This window comes from Tyto alba, unplaced genomic scaffold (genome assembly GCF_018691265.1).
Source record: "Tyto alba isolate M040663 unplaced genomic scaffold, T.alba_DEE_v4.0 Super-Scaffold_38, whole genome shotgun sequence".
Lineage (NCBI taxonomy): Eukaryota > Metazoa > Chordata > Aves > Strigiformes > Tytonidae > Tyto > Tyto alba.
This window is the reverse complement of record NW_024881313.1, coordinates 20747589-20768272: the sequence shown is the minus strand read 5'-3', so window position 1 is coordinate 20768272 and position 20684 is coordinate 20747589. Positions and strand designations below refer to the sequence as shown.

General features: G+C 38.5%; 1 protein-coding gene across 1 annotated transcript in view; it reads right to left on the bottom strand.

Annotated features, from left to right (window-relative positions):
- Positions 1-20684, bottom strand: part of PLXDC2 (plexin domain containing 2) — a 272142-nt gene that overhangs the window by 40671 nt on the left and 210787 nt on the right. Inside the window, exons 8-9 of the mRNA XM_032991606.2 lie at positions 13383-13478; positions 12421-12502 (exon numbers count right to left, since the gene is read on the bottom strand). Coding sequence (XP_032847497.1) covers positions 12421-12502; positions 13383-13478 — 178 coding nt within the window. The remainder of the gene's footprint in view (positions 1-12420; positions 12503-13382; positions 13479-20684) is intronic.

Genomic DNA, 20684 nt, shown 5'->3' with positions numbered 1-20684 from the left:
AATACAGAATTAAGTCTGAACTCAACTCTGTTATAATTTGAAATATTTATGGCTGGCACAGAAGTTGCACTTCTAGATATAAATGGTTCATCAAAGACTGAGTGGGGTTTTGTCTTACTTTTCTAATACAATAAATGAATAAAAGGTTACTAGTATGTAAAAGAATTGCAAAATAAGTTTCTGCAGAAAAGAGCCGTGCTATCTACCTATTTATCTAGTGTTTTATCATTATGGTATCTTAGGTGCATCTGTGTAATTAAACATGGAAATTAAACACAGATTTTGTGATCTTCCTTCCAAATTAATCAGCAAAAGTAAACATTCTCAAAAAGTATAAATAACATACAGATGTCTACTTTCCCTGCTCTCATCAGGATTTACATGCTTAACTGTCCTCTGTATCATTGATAACTACTTCCTGCATTTATAATAAGCCACCTTAGGAACATACTATATTTGATTGACCTGCATGAGACAGATTTTGCATTAAGGTCTTAAAACAGTCCAGGCTGTGATCCTTTATGTACTGAATGTGATATCTATGTCTTGGCCAAGCTGTGTTGCAAAACTGGATACCACAGAAACCTGCAGAGTGGATAATGAACAAAGTTTCTAAGCTCCAGATGACACAGCAACATCTCTGGCATGGGAATCAATAGCTAGTGAAACCAATCTCAAATTCTGGAAGGCAAATGATATGGTAAGAAACACAAATATATAATATGAGTAGTATGAGTGATATGGCTTAAATAAATCACTGTGTTTATATCTAGATTAAGAAACTTCAAAATGCTTCGCAGTCTTCAGGTCCAGGATTTAATGGAAAAATTAGGATTTCAAAGGAATGAGTAATCTGCCCATTTTCTAGAAATAATTTAAAGTTTTGTAACCCGGTCTTGCATTTCTTAAAAATCTGCATCAGTTATGAGCGTAACTGTTGTCCTCATGTTGTTTTGAGTTATTCAGGAAAACAAAGTAAGACATACCTATGTAAAAGTGTGTGCCTAACGCTGCAGCTGTAAGTAAACTAGCTAGCTTATGTATCAAAGCAGAGTTCAAATTCAGTTGGGAAGATATCAAACCCATTGATGTTCGGATAGGAATAGTTTTATTCTCTAGCTTGAGGCTGCTGAGAATATCAGTGAGCAGAAAGGAGAACACTACAGAATAACATGTGGAGAAAAGAAACTCAAAGAATGAAGCTCATAAGACAGTGTTCTGCTAGTGCAGAAAAATCCTCAGACATTTGCCTTGAAAAAGGATTCCACACTGCTCTCAGGAAGTATGTGCCCATTTTAAGATAGCAGCTTTGAACCATGCAAGGGGATGATTCTACTCTAGTGGGTCCCACACCATATTGTAAATGGGCTGGTCTTGCTCTCATGTGTTGTAGGGCTCTCAGAGATACTGCACGTTCTGAGCTCTGTTCAGAGACTGAGGTCTTTAGGCTTATTTCTATTAATCATGAATTGTTACAGACCATCTCTGCTCAAGGGGAATTACAGGAATTTCACAATAATTCCACCGAATCCAGCTACTAAGAAATTCTACAAATTTATCCAAAAATGTAGAAAGGTTATTTGTCTGCTATTTATCCATGTATCAATTTCAGTGAAAAGTTAGTTCATCTGGCTGCAGGCTAACTTTAATAAAAACATGTTAAGAGCTCAGGATCATCTACGTTCCAAACAGTATGTTTAAATGTACCGTTATGTAAATTTTACTGATAAGTACATCTTTACCGTTATGTATTTTAAAATGTACCTTCAGGCTCAGTGAAGCTTACACTGTCTTCTAAACAGAACTGCCATTCCACTTGAGAATATCTATTGCTATGATCTTGTGAGGCTTCTTTTATCAGACAATAACATTACTGGGCTCACTCTGGTTTGAGAAAATGCTTTGTTCATCAAACACTTCTGTGCCACTTTCTTTTCTTGTTTTACTCCCGTCAGGCTTGCCATGCATTCAAAATTCTCAATTATTGAATGCTAATTTCCCAATAGTTTCTTGCAGTTCATGAGTTCGAATTAGCTTGTCAAATTAAGAGCGAGCAGCTTGGAAAGGATTTGAAGAAGTTGAGTGTGGAGCAATTTTCTGCTCAATAAAGTATAGCTCTAGTTATCGTATCATTTTTATCAGTAATGTATCAGGGCTGACAAATTTACACATCCATTCTTGATACATTTGTTGCACTCGATTAAAAAGATCAATTGCTGTCTCCACACAACTTTTAACACAGAAGAAAAATATGTTGTGTTTTAATTAGAGCAAATTATGACAAAGGGCCAGAATTTCTGCTTCTCATATTTTCAATATCATTGCTCCATAACTAGCAAAGAAACAGTATACACATTAGAAAAATAGTACTGACATTACTTCCCATTTATCACAGGGTAGATCTGACCTAATTCAACGATCTGCTTGTTAAGACCCAGGTGTTAGGACTCTGCCATGTTTTCATATAAAACCACCCCAGCATAAAGAACTGCTGTAGTGGAATACAAGTACTATAGACAAGCAGATTCTGGGCACATTTTTTTGCTTTACTTGAAGCAGCAGTATGATCAGCAAATTCATGAAGTTATACACATTGATAGAATGGAATATATTTTACAGAATACATTATATTTTAAAACTCTAGCCCTTCTAAAGTATTTAAGATTATATTTTCCTTGTCATTTGTATATGAATCTATTACACTGATTGGATTATATATGCTCCCTCTGGTGGTTTACTTAATCTATATAAATGTTTTTGTTTGGTTTTGTTTGTTTTTTTTTTTTTTTTTTTTTTTTTTGGTAAATCAACAGGTAAGATACTGTGGCCATTTTTGTAATAACAGCACACTACTGTCAGTTAAATAGTGTTGGGATAAAAACAGTCTGAATCTAAATCAGCAAGTCTTCCTCCCATCTTTTAATTTGGAATTGAAATATGTAATATCCCTAAAGCAAACAAACAAGGAAAATTAAACCCTCAAGTAATTAAAACCAGGAAGTATTTAAAAATGAGCATTTGAACCAACCTAGTGGCCTTCTGTGATGGTGTGACTATATCAGTGAACAAGGGAAGAACTATTGATGCCGTCTATCTAGACTTCTGTAAGGCCTTTGACATGGTGCCCCACAACATCCTTCTCTCTAAATGGGACAGATATGGGTTTGATGGGTGGATTGTTTGATGGATGAGGAATTGGTTCGAAGGTCACATCCAGAGGGTAGATGTCAATGGCTCAATGTCCAGATGGAGATCAGTGCCAAGTGGTGCCCTTAAAGGGTCCATTCTGGGACCAGTACTGTTTAATATCTTCATCAATGATGTAGACAGTGGAATTGAGTGTGCCCTCAGCAAGTTTGCAGATGATACCAAGATGAGTGGTACGGTTGACACCCTTGAGGGATGGGATGCCATCCAGAGGGACCTGGGCAAGCTCAACAAGTGAGACAATGTGAACCTCATGAGGTTCAACAAAGCAAAATGCAAGGTCCTGCACATGGTTTGGGTCAACCCCCAGTATCAATACAGGCTAGGGGAAGAAGGGATTGAGAACATCCCTGTGGAGAAGGACTTGGGTGTACTGGTGAATGAAAAGCTTGATGTGAGCTGGCATTGTGCACTTGCAGCCCAGAAAGCCAATTGTATCCTGGGCTGCATCAAAAGAAGTGTGGCCAGCAAGTTGAGGGAGGGGATTTTCCCCCTCTTCTCTGCTCTGGTGAGACCCCACCTGGAGTGCTGGATCCAGCTGTGGAGTCCTCAGCATAGGAAAGACATGAACCTATTAGAGCAGGTCCAGAGGAGAGCCACAAAAATGATCAGAGGGATGGAACTTCTCATCCAATTAAGAAAGGCTGTGAGAGTTGGGGTTGTTCAGCCTGGAGAAGAGAAGACTCCAGGGAGACCTTATTACAGCCTTCCACTACTTAAAGGGGGATTTATAAGAAAGATGGGTGTCCTGGGTTGAGTGAGTGGTGGAGTTTTTTGGTGGCAGGGGAGGGGGCTATCGGGACGGCCCCCTGTGAGAAGCTTCTTGAAGCTCCCCCAGCTCCAAGTCAGCTCCACCTCTGTTTGGGAAATTGAGCCAATCAGCTGCACCTCTGCGATAACGTATTTAAGAAGGGACGTGGTGACGGGCAGTGGGACTTGTGAGGAGGAGTTGCTGCAGCTGCGTGAACACCAAGGTCAGTGGAGGAACGGAGGAAGAAAGGAGGGGGGAGGTGTGCCAGAGCAGAGACCCCCCTGTATCCTGTGGTGAGACAGCAGGGCGGCCCCCCCCCTCCGCCACCCATGAAGGTCTATGGTGGAGTAGACATTGATTTATGGCCTGTGTTTCCTTTTGCCTGGATGATCAAGGTGCTGTGCCCGAAGAAGGCCGGGGTCTTGTGGGAAAAGGTAGCCCCACTGCTGTAATTCAGTGCTGGGAGGATTGCAGCATGCGGGGGGGTTCCACGCCGGAGCAGCTCGGGTAGGGCTGCAGGCTGTGGGAGGGACTCCAGTCAGGAAAAGTTAGTGACCCATGATGGAGCAATGTGGGGAACACTGTGGCCTGTGGGAGGGACTCATGTCGGAGGAAGTTTGTGGAGGACTGTCTCCTGTGAGAGGGGGACCACGATGGAGCAGGGGGAACAAGTTCCAGAAGCTCCCCCCACCGAAGACGGAAGAAGTGGCAGCACTAACTTCACCCCCCCCCATTCCCTGCCCCTGCACCAGTGGGGGTAGGAGGTAGAGATATTGGGAGCAGAACTGAGCCTGGGAAGAAGGAAGGGGTGGGGGGAAGGTGTTCTCAAGATGTGGCAATGCTTCTCACTGTCCTACTCTGTTATGTGTTGTTAGTGTCTGTAATAAATGTATGTTCTTTTTTTTCTTCCCCTAATGAGTCTGCCTTTTGCTCGTGCCCATGAAGGGTGATTTTTTTCCCCATCCCAGTCCTATCTCAAACCCCAAGCCTGGCTCTCTGTCCTTTCTTATTGCCGGAAGAGAAGGGAGAGAGAGTAGCTGCATGGTGGTTGGCTGCCAATCAGGCCCAAACCACGACAATTGGGACAAAATTTTTAGCAGGGTCTGTAATAATAGGACATGGGGTGATGGTTTTAAACTAAAAGAGCATAGATTTAGACTCAGTATAAGGAAGAAATTTTTTACAATGAGCATGGTGAAACACTAGAAAAAGTTGGCCAGAGAGGTGGTAGTTGCCTCATCCCTGGAAATATCCAAGACCAGCTTGAATAGGGCTCTGAGCAACCTGATCTATTTGAAGATGTTCCTGCTCATTGCAGGAGGGGGTGGACTAGATGACCTTTAATGGTCCCTTCCAACCCAAATTATTCTGTAATTCTATATATAAAAAAAAATTGACCTCTATAAATGATTGCTTATGAATGTAGGAACAGGAGTAAAAATATTTTCAGGCAGACAAGGTAAAACTTCTTTCTGTCACTGTACTGTTTTGCCATCTTGCACTGCCCAAGCTTGTTACCTCACCCATGAAACCAACAGCAGTAACTTCAGTTCTATGCCTTCATTATAATTTCTTTGCATAAGAACTTCCAGAGCTTTTGAGGAATGTGTGTATAACATCTGAGTTAAAAACTTCTAGATTTCAAGATTATTTTTTTTTTTTAAAGAACTTCATAGTTTTGGTAAAATAAGCTAAAGGGCTTAGACCAAAGCATGTCGCAACAGATGTTCACTACATGTTCACTGCACAATTATGTATCTTCACTCTTAGCTGATGAGTATTTTTGGTCCTGATTTCTTCCATTGCCTTTCCCTGCTCCATAATTAAATCTACAACCTTTATTATCATTTCAGTTATCAAATAAAAGATGAAGGAAATGTAGAAATGGTAATCTATGTGTGGAGAAAGACCTTGTGTTCTATATTTGGATTTAATTATTTTATTTTTAATCAGGGGTTTTATGTAGTCAAACAATATGGATACTTATTATTCTGCTTTTTTTTTTTTTAAATCTATATGGGTGGTTCTTTGCTCAGCCAATAAATATTTTTGATTACATAAGACTGTTACTATACTACAATATTTGATTCAAAGTTTTTATTAAAATAGGTCTTGTCATGTGGGACATGTAGAACAACAAAAAAATAAAAAACCTAACCCTTTTTCTCTTCCTGATATTAAAAATTTCCAGACATAAACTCAGATTTGAAAGATAACCAAACATGTTTCCAATATCTTTTTAAAGGAAGATTAAACAAACAAGACATTTCAAGCTTGCCCAGAAGTTCAGAATACAAATAATAGGCAGCCATTTTTTATCTCAATTACCGTAAGGGCACCGAGTAAAACTGTCACTTCGTATTTCAACTGAAAAATGTTTTCTTAAGAACTGTAAGTGCCTAAAGATTTTCCCTTCCTGGCTTTGCAGCTAATCAGCATGGAATGCAAAACAACTTGTTTCTTTATTACCTGCTTAGATGGGAACATGGATTATCATAATAAAAGATGAGAAGTATCAAGACTTAAATCACATAATTGCTACTATTCTCAGACACATTTCTGATTTTTCACTTTGCTCGGAATACATTCCATAAAAAACAGCTGTAACTTTTTCATTTACACAACTAGTGCTGTTGCTGGCACACGGGATTAAGCATTGAAGTGAAATGTATCACAAATGAGATTCTTTCATCTTTTCAGCTCAGGATGGTTTTAAGAGTACAAGAAGCTTTGGGAGATGTGCACATGCACACAGGCAGAATAACTGTGCCTAGCATGCATGGAGTGTCCTGGCTCATCACTGCACACAGGAAGTCCAATATGGGAATTCGTACAGCCTGTTCCAGGGCACTTTTCAAACTGGGGCTTTGCACTCCATGGATCAATACCATAAACTGGTATGATTTCAAACCAGATTATTCAAAGCATAGTCTGGAAAACAGAGATTCTTAAGGATAATAGTGCATTTAAGCTCTTAATATGAGCAAGATCCTTTTGTGAACTATGACTCCCAAAGCTGAATCTCTCTTTGCAGACCTGGCAAAGACCCCAGCGGGGCTGCCTGAACAGCAGTGAGACACAGACCCTAATTCTTCAGGCAGCTGCTGCCTGAGGGTAGCAGAGCTGCTCTGAGCTGGAGCTATGCAAGGGGGTATGAGTTTTGGTCCTCAGGCTTAAGCACCTAGACATCTAATGGGCCATCCTTAAGGGGTGACTTGGGTTCAGATGACCCACATTCACTTATCTTCTGTGCCTCAGGAGGATTCTTTGATCATTGTGAGACTGTTGTGTAAAGGGCAGTCACTCCTAATGAGTAGAGGGCCTTCACTGCTGAGCCCTGCTTAGACTCAGACAGCTGTAGGTATTTCCTCAAAGTGTTTAAGCCCTAGAGATCTTTTTGGTCTTAGACACTTAAGTCCAGAGTTTGGTAAAAATGTACTTTTAGTACTGCTCTCCTATTCTGCATAACTTCTCTTGAAAGCCTAAGTGAGTCAGCCAGCAAAACACCCTTGTGGATCTAGCCCTTAGGCTTTTAGATGCCCTTGGCAGCCAGCTGTGAGGATTTAAATCTGAATATACATACCAACAGTGACTGCTGAATAAATCTATCATCTAAACTTTTTGCAGCTCTTGCCCTTAGTCATTCAGTACTCCAGTTCCCTGTCTCCAGTGTTGGGGTGATAGTACCACGCTACACCTGAGGGATGTTGCAAGGATTTGGAGATGTTTTTGTCCTGTGTTAATGAAGTAAAGCATGAGACACATTCAAAACCTGTCTCCAGCACGCACAAATTGCAAGAGTGTGCTCTTTGTGTGCTTATTTCTGAACTCACTGAAATATCAGTATCACTTCACTGCCAAAATTTAAGAGTTTCCTGAAGTTTATTGAAATAAAAACATCAATATCTACAGAATCTGAAAAGAAATCTTTCCAAAGCTTTGAATAAAGGTGGCTTTTAAAAATTCCTTGATCATTTAACCATCATATTTCCATTGTGTTTCAGTGCCAACTTTTTTAAAGTTAATAAACACAATTTATTTATTGGACAATTAACTTCAAATATTCCCAAGGGAACTCACTATTTCTGTAATGCAAGCAAGTTGTACAAATTTAACCTAGAAAATAACAGCAAATTTGCCTTAAAGCTTCCAAAACTCTCCTAGAAAGTGACATCTCTAACATGCGGTCTATACCAAGTGCCTAGAGTATATAATCATTTTCAGAAACATGAAAAGATGATATAATCATTTTCAGAAACATGAAAAGCAGATATAACATTAAGGAATCCTGCCAGTTTTTACATGCTGGGAAGTCAGAGATAATGAAGAGCAAATAATCCAAGTTTGAGCCACAGGTGACTACTATGAGACAGATGCTGAGTATTTATGTTATTTTATAGATGTAGAACCTTGTGTAGGAGAAAGCTATGATACTATCTTATCTTATGTATTTACAGTTAGTCTTTTTTACTTATTGAACAGTTTTACTTATGGAACAGTTATGGGATATACATAGTTCAAAAAAATTAGCTCCTGGGGGGGATCCTCCATCTGCTGAAGTCAAAAGAAAATTATGTGCTTTGCTTTAATCATGATGAAACTGTATGACATATGTCATATTGGATTTCAGAGTGGGCAGTTCCCTTGTGAAATGGAAAACTGTGATTTAAGCTTTCAGAGAGTGACAGGAATAGAAGATTTTGCTCTGAATTACCTACAAGAAGAACTTGCCTCTCCTAAGACTGCAGAGTTTGCACAGCAGCTGGGCTGAAGTTACAGGTAGAAAACAACCTAGTGTTGTAGAATAAAGTTATTTTCATTCCAACACAGATTGCCCACACGGGGGAGTACAGTTATTCTGCAATGGCTCTGCTGGTCAATTTTCTTTGTGCAGTTATGGGTTTTATATAAACTTTCTGTTTTTCCAACAACTGTACTTTGTTGTGTGAATGATTCAATATATGGTTTAAATTTTATGCAAGGAAAAAAACCTATACAAGATACTGTTCTTGGTAGCAATGTTGCTCTGGCTAAATGGGGTCATAACTTGTTGAGGAAAAAAAGGGTTGCAGAATTGGTATAGAGTTTTGTTTCTTGCCGGATACATATTTGCTTGTTACCCACATGGCAGTGTCTCTGCTCTGGGAGATCTCACTTTAGAGTACCAAAGATCTACTGCAGCTCCACAGGAGGAACATCACTGTCTGTAACAGCCATATCTGGCCCTCACTCCTCCCTAACAGTCTCTTCACTAGCAAATAGACATTATCCCTCTGCAGAAATCAGAGCACTAGATCAATTGGTAGATTACTGCCACTATGGAAACCTGACACTATCAAGTTCAAAGCCTTCTTCAGGCTTTTGCACCAAAGGCTTATTGCCTTCTCCACCTTGGGCTTTGCCTGCAGCCAAGAGAGATAACTTTTGGTTTCTCACCTCCTGGACCAGTGTGTCCAGTCACTTTGCAACCCAGAAGCATTACTCAGGCATTACTCCTAAGCATCTGCTTCTGCTTACTTAAAAAATCCTACAAGCACTCATTTGAAAGTGGACTGTAAATATTAATTTTCTTTGTACTCTAGGCACTTTTGAAATGTCTAAGTTAATGCTTCATGTAATGCTTTGCCTTTTCCAATCAGATTTTATTGTGCTGCAGGAGAGCAATGTATATCACAACAGGAGATAAAAAACTAGGTTCATTTACAAGACTGGTGACTGAAGAGCAGTGGCACACAGAACAAGCTGAAGCACTGTGATGGAAGAACTCACAACTTTCCATCCTTTATGATTTTTAACCAGGACAGTTAGATTTTCTTGTTGAGCAAGGGCTCTGTTATCACGTGTAAAAAGAACATGTTAACACTGAATTTATTTTTGAGGGGAGCAAAACCAGAACGTTGTACTGAAGTAAATGATTATGAGTACTCTCCTGTGATCCATACATCTCCACTGAGAATGGAATAAGGCTTTTTTTTTTGTATCTCCCTAAAATTAATAAACATGCTAAGGAACAGCAAGGTAAAAGAAGAGAGGCACTCACCTAGAAGGCAGGCGAGAGTATCCAGTACTAGTAAGGAACAGAATATTGTCAAAGCCGAGACAGGAATGAGTCCTGATCACAATGGTCCTGCAGTGTAATGTACCCTAACTAAATAAATGCTCAATCTTCACATTTTGGAAAGTAAGTTGCCTCTTTTCACAAAGTATGAATCCACTTATTATTTCAGATATGTTTCTCTGTAGAGCTGAATTAGTTGAAATAAGCTGCTCATTTTAGAAGCAGGAGGAGTGGCCAAGAAAAGCAACAGGACCTGAGGCAGACATCGTCACCAAAGCCATGTTTCTGAAGGAAATAACAATTTTAAAAGTAAGGTGTAAAATCTGTCATAAAATTAAGATGTTCAAGGAACTGGACCACAGCCTCAGAGGTTTTCAAGACCTGGCTGAACAAAGTCATGAACAAACTAGTCTGATCTCACAGCTGGCCCTGCTCTGAGTTGGAGGCTAGACTACATGATCTCTAGTAGATCCTTCCATACTGAACTGTTTTATGATTCTATACACAGTTCTCCATTTGCTTAAACCTGACTGATGCGAATTGGATGGTATGACTGAAATTCCCAGGTAGAGACATAATCTTAGTTTGCTTTTTTGGATCCTTTTTAAGGAATCTGCTCCAGTTCCTGCTTCTGCTGCTAGTTAGTGTCCAAACACAGCCTGCATGAAATGACAGTTTCAATACTGTCAGTAATGGGCTAATTAACAACAATAAAACTGTTCAGTCTATCTGCTGCAGTGTGGAGCCAGCTGTTTGTGGGAAACAGTGCAGGACTGCCTCACAGTAGGTTCATTTTTGAGTGCAGTGTGATCATCACAGGCAAAAAGAAAACCAAGATTTTTTCATGCAGATTTTAATTGAATAGAAATAGGTGTGTTGAGACTGTATGTTTTTCATCAGTAAATTACACCTTGCCAGTTGTGAAGGGGCAGTCACAAATTCACCTAAATACGTGAAAGGGAACACAGTGCGACTAAATGCCTGGTGTTGCTTCTTGCTAAAGGTGAATGATAAAACTCTTGGTTCTCCACAGTGAATTTGGGGCTCAGTGAGCAAAACAGATTTTCCATCAGTTCCAGAACTCCAGAAACTCAGATCTTCAAAACTACATAAAACCACATAGGATCTTAAGGTTTACCTGTTCTTCATAAGAGACCTGAACTTTATCGTATGATTGATTTTATCCAAAGAGAAATGAGACCACTGGCCACAAAGCAACAGACCTTGCTCAAGCCAAATCCAACAGAAACTCAGTGCTATAGCATTTAGTAATGGAAGGAGAATTAAGCAATGCTTGAAAGCAAGAAATTGTCTAAAGCAAGCAAGATCTGTTTTCTACTAATATCCTTACTCTTGAAGATGTTTGATATGTTTTCTGTGATGGGATTTCATTTAGCTCCCATTCCACTAAACAGAGTCTTTTCCAAGACAAACTAAGAACAGAGTGACTTTTCAAATGAATTACTACAGAAGTTGAAGCTTAAGAAAACACAATAAAAGTGACCCCAAGTTGCTAACTACATATGACGTTCAACAGCTATTTATCAGTTCTTCAACATGGCGTCAAATTGTTGCACTATTTTAGAATGTTATTAGCCTTTTCTCCTTTCATTATGCATCCATTTTATACATAACATTCCTGAATCTAATCTCTATGGTTGAAAAACACAACAATAAATATCCATTGATACTGCACCTTGTGTCAGAGAACTTATGTTAAATAAATTCTTGATATGAAGGTCAATGAAGATCAGTGAGTGAAGAACTTTTTGGACAGCTGCAGAGTTTCCATTTTGCTATCTGCACTCCAGATGCTCCAGAGAGTCTAAATCACTCCTGCTACTGACTTGACTGTCCTCGTCAATGTGGCAGAGAGAGGCTGAGGACACCAAGTGTACCCACTAAGTATAATGAGAGGTTAAAAGACAAAAGACTGATTCTTTGGATGTGTCAGTCTCCCTACTGTTAAGACAACAAGTATGTCCTTATAGTTACATTACCATCCTGCATCTCCATGTGGTTACATTATTTTTGATGAAGGCTACATTATAGGGAGAAAATATTAATTTTATTATGAATTATACTTGTTCTCCTTCAAGAGGATTTTAAAATAGGGTTTAGGAAATATCAAATTAGGAATTTGATTAAAAATCTAATTAGGAAACAAAATCCTAACTCTCAAAACAACTATATTGACTATTCTTGCCTAATTTATTTTCTGAAGTGAAATGGGACAATGATGTGTTGCTAGAGATTGTAATTGAGGTTTACATTCATGTGAATGCATGTATATAACACCTAAATATAACAACTCTTTGTGTTCAATAACCTATAGGCAATATTTTTGGATATTATTTGAACACAGCTGCATACCCATGTGAAAAAGAAAAATTAGTTTCTTTACCTTTGGAGTTTATTGCACCAGCTGCAGTTGAAACCAATCTGGGCAGTGACACAGGGACCACAGCTGGTAAACTGGAGACAAGCTGGGATATAGATAAACAAACACAAATTATTACGTTAGTCTCACAAATAATTATCATAAAAAGCACAATGGAAATATACATCTTCCGGTAATACGTATTTAGGGACTTAACAGCTTTACACATGCCCAAAATAAGACACTAAAACCAGCCCATTACAATGCATTGAACAACCGTATGCACAAAGGTACATTTTATCTGTAGGATTCCATTTGTATTTCCACTTCCACATCTGTTCATTTAGCTTCATTGCTAAATTTTTATCCTTTTCCTTAATATTAAGTATTTCCTTAAATCTCTTTCTTCCCTGGCTCCTTGGTGTTGTTAGCATTCAGATATAAGCAGATAATAAAGCTGGCATGAAGGTGTGCAAGAACTACAACTGGATTAGAAAAAAGAAAATAGCTGTTTCCATTTTTTCACAGTAGTATAGCTGGCAGTTTAAACCCAGAGATTTCTAAACAATGTAGTTTTACCTTGGACAAAAGAGGCAGATGAACTGCAAAATGTGTTTGGGGATATTCCTTTGTGACGTGATACACAGTACACAGAAGAATTTGTGTTTGCCTTGCAAGCATGAAAACTATTATTTTTTTCTTGAAGAAACAAAATTAAAGGCAATATAATCGTTCTCCTAAAAAAATGATTCAGCACAAATTTAATTCAAAACCTACTGGGAGCTATATATCTATAAACTAACTCGAGATACATGAGGATGAACTGGATAATGCATCATCTATCTGGGAATAAATCTGAGAGAGGATAAATGAATCTGTCCATTATTCAAAGTCCACAGATAAACCAAAATATTTAAAATTGTGTGTGTGTTTCTGGGAGGGGGGTCCTTCCCAGATCTGGCTCCTGTCCATGTTGTTTTACTTACTTGGAAGAGGTATCATTTCAACAGCTGAGAGATTAGTAATCTTTGACATCTGTAGCTCCACCCTGTGGTACTCATAAATTGTTCTTCTACGGACATCTACCAGGAGAGAAAAATAAAAATATTTTCACACTTTACTATTTTTCAGTCTGTAGATTGTGAAAAATAATTGATGCAATGGTTGCTTGCTTTACCTTAGGTGTGCACAAGGCACCAATTTTCCTCAAGAATATATTTTTAACTTCAGACATCATGAAGAAACATGTAAAAGGTATAGATAGAGAATTTTTTACTTGAGAAACCATCAGAGCTGACAGAATAGTTACCTATTCCTGTTAAAACATTATGAAAACCCTGAGTGTGCTCTCAAGAATCTTATTCATTCATTTAGGCAGAAATTCTAGAGAGGATACTGTCAGACATTTTTGGATGTATTTCAGATGCTTGCTTTCCTAAGACATTTCTCAGTTTACAGACTTGAGAGAAATGCTTTATATGCTCACTTTGTCAGTTGTCAAGATGTGCAAACAAAACTAATTTCATTGCTTAATCTAGTTTGTTAGCTACAAGGTAGCTCAAATCTAAATGCACAAGAACATTTTTTCATATTATAACATTAAAGATGACAAGTCTTCCTAAACAGCCAATGTTAGGCATAATCTTTACACAATCTGACTGCACCTAAATTTCTCAAAGCAGAAATTCAATATAGTCAATGCACTGTTCTTATGGGCTTTGAACACACAGACAAAATGTAAGACCCAAGCACAAAGTAAGTCTGAAAAAAAATCACATACTTGTTAGTTTCCAGATCAATATCCTATCATGAATTCTGGATATTCCAGATTTTAAGTGCATGGCTGCAATGCAGACTGGTGAGCTTGTACATTTGCAAAATAAAAGTGCAGCCTATACTGCCAATCTGACACAATAATGGTGTTTTCCTGGTGTGCTGGATTCAAATTTATGTCCATTTTGAAGGCCTACTAAATGAATTGAAATCAATGATAAATACAATCACTAACACTGTGGAATCATGCCAGAGGGTTACATACAAAGGATTAACAGGTTACTCTGGTCAATGGCTGTCCTGAGTCTACATACAACAGAAAAGGAATTGCAAACAGCCACAAACTCAATCTTAGGTGGTCTTCTTTGTTGTCAGCCCTGTATGGATTAGGGCACACCTTGTTGTTTGGTATAAAAGCTGTGTTTCTGAAGCTTGAAGTGGGCTCACATGAGCTCCCCAGCTATTAAGCAATCACATAGCACCAAATACAAAGCGTTTTTTGTAATCTCTTGTTAGGAGGGACGTTGTAGGCATTTTTCAGACAGAAAATGGAACCTCAGCTAAAATCAATCAAGAAAGAAATACTAATTTTTAAGGGAAGGGAAAAAGTGCACTAAGGTGTCCTGTGACTAAGGTGCCTCTTGGCTCAAGCAGACGAGGCTTTCTAAGAAAAGGAGGATGGCCAACCTCTAAAATCACGACTGAGGGAATCCCCCTTACACCACACAGAAAATAACCATCAAGCTACTGGTGTCAGTTGGAATAAACTGGAGAATCTCTGAGGAGGGATGGGGAGGCAGAGGCAGAGCTGTGCTGGGTGGGATAACTCTCTCCTGCATTAGCCAGGATAGCTGCATGTAAAACAGCTTCTCTGCCCTTTCTCACTGCATAAGCTCCCAGGCACAGGTAGGCAGTGTCTGGCTTTCAGACAACAATATTTCTATTTAGCTCCAAGTCAGCACCTTTGCCAAGCAGTTCCTCTTGCCATTTATTTGAAACAGACTTTGCTACGGATTTACCCCTCCTGAGAGCAGATTTCTCATTTGGTATGAAATGCGCTTATAATTGAGCTAGTTTTATGTTTTACCTACAAAGTCATTCTGACTAGTTAAAAGACAGATATGGGGATGCACCAAACATTTACCCCAATAAGTGCCTTAGCCATGTCCTTCAAACCCACTTGACAGAAACGGTTTTCAGGACAAAGCTAATCTTGTGTTGGTGTGGGGAAAATCTCATGCCAGAGTGAGAGGTTTGTGCTCCCAGGATGGCAAGTCCCATAAAAGCACCTGCCAAATCAGAGTGATCAGGAAATGTGTTTGAAATTAACTGCTGCCAATGCTGAAGGCTGTAATTTGTTTTCACAGAAATCTTCATCCTTCTGTCCAAAAAAATAAGCAAATGAATACATAAATTAAAATATTGGGCGCTGGCACTTTAACTGAACTCCATTTCATCTCAACAGTAGTGGTACAAGCTGGTATGCTATAATCCTGTTCACTCTGAACCTTTCCTAACAGACTCCTCACAGGGCTTACAAGAAATAAGTAGCTTCCGGCTTTCCAAAAATCCAGTAAGAATCTGCGATTCAAGTCACTGTCACTTTTATCTCACCTGGTGCATGAAATTTCTAAAACCCATTTATTTAAAGAGAATTAAGTTTGTTATCAAAAAACCCATTTCTAATCACACATATTTCAGTATGACTGTTGATCCCGATAAATCCCACTGCCTGGTAGAGTCAGGTTTGAGCTCTTCTTCTTCAGGAAGGAGACCGTGCCAACCACAGGTAGTGAATTCGCATAGGAGGCATCCATCTACTCCAAGAAACCTAAGCACAGAGAGGTATTTGCATAGTCACTTTCTAACAGCTTTGTACATACTTGTAGGCAGGTGAGTGGAAACATGAGTGTTCAAATTTGTCTGTCTGTCTGGGTTGTAAAAACATGTAGGTGCAGATTCTTTTGAAAGTCTGACTTGAAACATGACATGCTTAGCTCCTCAAAATGGACTTTTTTTCTCCCTATTTAGAATTCTGAGCCTATATCCTCTTAACAAAACAGGCTAGGAAAGCTAAACTCAACAGGATAAACAGAAAAATGAATACTCTCCCCTGACAGTTACCCTTCAACCTTTCCACACACACTCCTGCTCTAACTGCCTTTCACTCAGGTGAAACTTGTTCTTCTTTGTCTTATGCTGTCTATTTAGCTCTTTTACAAACAAGTGCAAGTGCAGAATCACAAAGAGTTTATGAGCCCACGTACTTCAATATGCACCTTAACTTGACAAGAACTACTGAAATCATTTGGTGTAGTAACAGACAAAAATTTAGGCATCATGTAGGTATTTTGATGAAAAGAGGCATTACATCAGGTCTAACAGGGAAGTGAGGAAAGAAAAAGGACTTTCTACATGCATATATACTTTTGAAGTACCATTTCTGGTTCTGAATTTCAGAAAATATGTATATATTCTCCTCCTAGTAATGAAAATATTTTACTTTTCTGTAGGTCTGAGTATTTCAAACACCTTTTTAAACCAAATGATATAATATTTTTTTCAATAACATATTCTATTTTTTTACATTTGGTTTAATTTACAGCATGATCCAAATTGTTCTTTCGTTTGTTTCTGTAGCATGTACACGTGCTATATTTGAATACGAGTCTAAAGGTACAGCCCCAGCAGAAAAAGATGAAGAAAACACCAATGGCTTGAGGTAAGTACATTCCTCAGTGACAAAGAGAGGTAGCATCGGGGGTCAGAAGGCCAGTTGAAACTATCCTCTCAAGGGGATTAAGTAATGGATTGGTAAGTTATAGATGTGCAAGAGTCTAGTGCAACAAAACATTTCTATGTAGTTTTATCATAGTAGTTTTAAACTAAATAAGGGTATATAAATATTATCTGAAGCATAACTGCTAGAGTTAACTAAACATACCAGATAGGGAGAGTGCTTTGGAGATGGAGCAGTGCCAGAAGAACACCAGTGACTTGCTAACACACCTGAAAGGTCAGTAGCTAGCAATAAACCATTCTAAATAGGTGTCCAATAGATGCACAATCTCTCTGGTACTTTTCCACCACATAATTACTTTTTCTCATAAAGCATTCCTCAGCTAAAACCTGCAACCCAGTGAAATGTGAAAATATTGGAGAAGTCAGTCTGATTTTTTAAACTGTATGTTCACACAAATAAAAATCTTTGTCAGTGAAAGATTTCTAGGGAATTGAGATCAGACATATACCCAGCAAAAACTGCTAAACAAGGCCATATGTATTCATACAGCTGCACTTTCATTTTTAAGTCTAGCTGATAGAGAAAACACAAATGGTAAGAGGGTGCATTTGATTATGACGAAGTCAATTTGAAAGAAACACTTTATGAAACATATCTGGTTTACACTGCAAGTAATTTGTGGAAAATGTAAGGGATACAGAGGGGTAGGGCATAGCTGCTATATTATACAGCCATTGGCTTTTCTTGATAGGGACTTTGTTTAGCACCACTGGCTGAATAAAACCTTCATGCAAACATATTTTGCCAGCCTGGTATGTCTGATTGCCATCACCGCAAAAGATAAGGGAATCAGAATGTGAAAGCAATCTTTGTTCTTTGTTTTTAACAGCTTAATATTGCTAAACTTATCAATATTAGCTAAATAATTCTCGAGGTACTGACACTGGGGTCAAACATGCCTGTAATCAAATCACCACCACAATTTCTCTTGGTCATTGACTATTACACACATCTGAATCTAGACCATAATTCAGATTCCCTAATTGTATTAATTTTATAATTATCTTAAAAGTTACTTTAAAAATCTTTTAAAACCTGGAAGGTGCACCTCAAAGACATATAATCTGTGAATAAGCAACTTAGTGAAGTACTCTCTGAAAATATTTGCTTTATGAACAATGTAGAAAAAGCTGTTCTAGACAAATGTTCTGTGCTTATCACACATCATTTACTTTGAAACTCTGCATGTCCTTTCAGATTTTCCCCAATTCCTGATGCCAGCTGAGCTGCTCTGAGTACAGGATCTAGGTGTGAAAGACAGACTTTATCCCCTTATTCCACCATGCAGCGAAGTGCTTAATTCTGAGATTGGTTGATGGCCAGTTAAGGCTTTGACTAAAATGAGAACATTTTAAACTTTGATCACCTTGTACCAGTCCCTGAAGTGCTGTTAGCCACCAGAGATTGGCAGCATGCCCATCTCTTTCCCTCACTGCTCCTGAATTGGAGCAAGGAACCCAGATGCCAGGCTAAAACCTTTTGGGACAGCAGACAAACTTGTGGGGCTGGAGGAGCTGGCACTCTGTGGAATTAGTTACACTAGTGGAAAGCAAGAATAAATACTGCAAATTTAGAGTGATAACTTTAGGGTCCACTTTGCACAGAGGTAAATGACAACATTAACAGCAAATCAGCAGCAAATTAGACTTTGCAATTTCCCAGATGGTGCTGCACCTTTATACAGTAAGTATCACAACATACACTGCTGGTCCTCTTTTACCCTTCAGGAAGGTAATGCGAAGGTTCTTTCAGGGGCCTCACTGTTGTAAACAAACTGGAGAGAAATCTTCAGCAAACAGTTATAACATGCAGAGTTGTCACTTAATTATATGCTTGAGTTACACTACATATTGAGTGGCACTAATTGCACTGAAACTGGAATATTACTAACACGTAGCTCAGCTACAATTTCATTTGTGTACACTGTGTTGTTGAGTAATTTCAATGTCATTAAATGTTGGGTTGTCAACGTATGCATTTCCTGAAAGGGCTGTACCAAATACAGTAGAGGCCAAGATCATGGAGAAGTATGTCTCATTACGGCGAAAAACCTAGCCATTATCTCTAAGTGTAAGACCAATAACTCACTGTGTAGATCCTCTGAATCTGACACTCTCTCATTTTACCAGTATATTTCATGCTCTTGTGGAAAACAAAGCATAATCTGGGAAAGCTCACTGTTGGGCTTTCTGACTGCTAAAATAAATTAGTGGGCTGCAGGAAATGCTTTTTAATTTCTTCTTCATGCACAATAAAAAGCTAATTGAAAGAAAAAGGGAAAAGAGCACTGAAACAAAGGAGAGAAATGTAGTAAACCTGAAGGAAAGGAACGATGTAGAAGAAAAATGGCCATGAAATTAGAGAGAGATCATGGGAGCCTGCAGAAGGAAGAGCAAAGGACCCTCATAGGCGATTGAAAGAAGGACCAAGAACAGAATGCTAATGATGGCTGAGAATAAACAAGAAATAAAGGGAACAGGGAAGAGAAGGTGGTTGCAATGGGACAGAGGCAGGGTTCCTGATGCACTGAAGATGCTGAAAAAAAGTGTGGAGAGAAGACTTGCTGAGGGAACATGTAAAGCTATCCCCCAGCTTTGCCTTCACCAATCATGTGTTGCCTAACTGGAAGACATCCATAAAACATTGTTAGTGTCTTTGTTACAAAAGGAAAATAGTTAATGTACAAGTGTTCAGCCTGTCTGAAGAAGAAGAAATCAGGGTTATCCCTCTAACTTATTGGACAAATCAGAACTAGAGGTCTAGAACCTGGCTCACTTCACTCGAATTACCCGGAAGAAGCATAAACCTTTCCTCTGAAATTGATCGATGGACTTAGTTTGCCATTTTGCTGCTATACAAATCTCAGAATTTAGGGTTTTTCTTGTTAACCTTTGTGTCAAGCAAAAACTTGCTTCCCTTCACACACTACCATTCATTACAAAGCACCTCTAGAGTATATACAGGCATATGTATCTATACATATATATACATAAATATAAAATAGTTGCCAACCTGCGCCAATATAAATGTACCACATATAGGCTCAAAAATAAAGGCATTATCTATATATAAGCAGTAGGAGCAGATCAAGAAAAAAAATCAAACAAAGAAAACAGGCAGAAAGCCACCTGGCAAAAATCATCCATTTCCATGCTCTTAAAAGATGAGGTGAAAAAATAGAGGTACCTATATTCTTTCAGGGACAGATAAAAGTGGTATTAATGCAAAGCCTTTACATGTAGGAGTATATTAACAAAAGTAGGTATGAAATGCTTAAGGTCCTCCATTTCAAAAAGTTCAGAAAATCCTTTCTTTTTGCTCTTGGCTCTTCAAGAGGATCCTTTTCAGCGCTCATTAAAATGCACTTTTGAAATGAAATGGCTGATCAAAAAGCATGTTTTTCTCTCCTCAGAATGAAATAGGTTTGCCTGGCTTTAGAACTCACCCTTCAGAAGTATTAAAAAGGTTATTACTAATGTTTTGGACAGTATGTCTGAAAAAATCTGATAAACAGTTCTAAATCTTCCAAAATTACTTCAATAAAACTACTATACTGAAATTTTAGAACACTGAGCATACAGAGTGCACCAAAGACATTCAGCATTTTTGAAGATTGAGAGGACATTTTTGTTCAAACAGGCTTGCGCTGCGCTTAATGTCTCTTTCCTTTTCAAATGCAAGATGTATACAGAAATAGCTGACAAAACTCAAA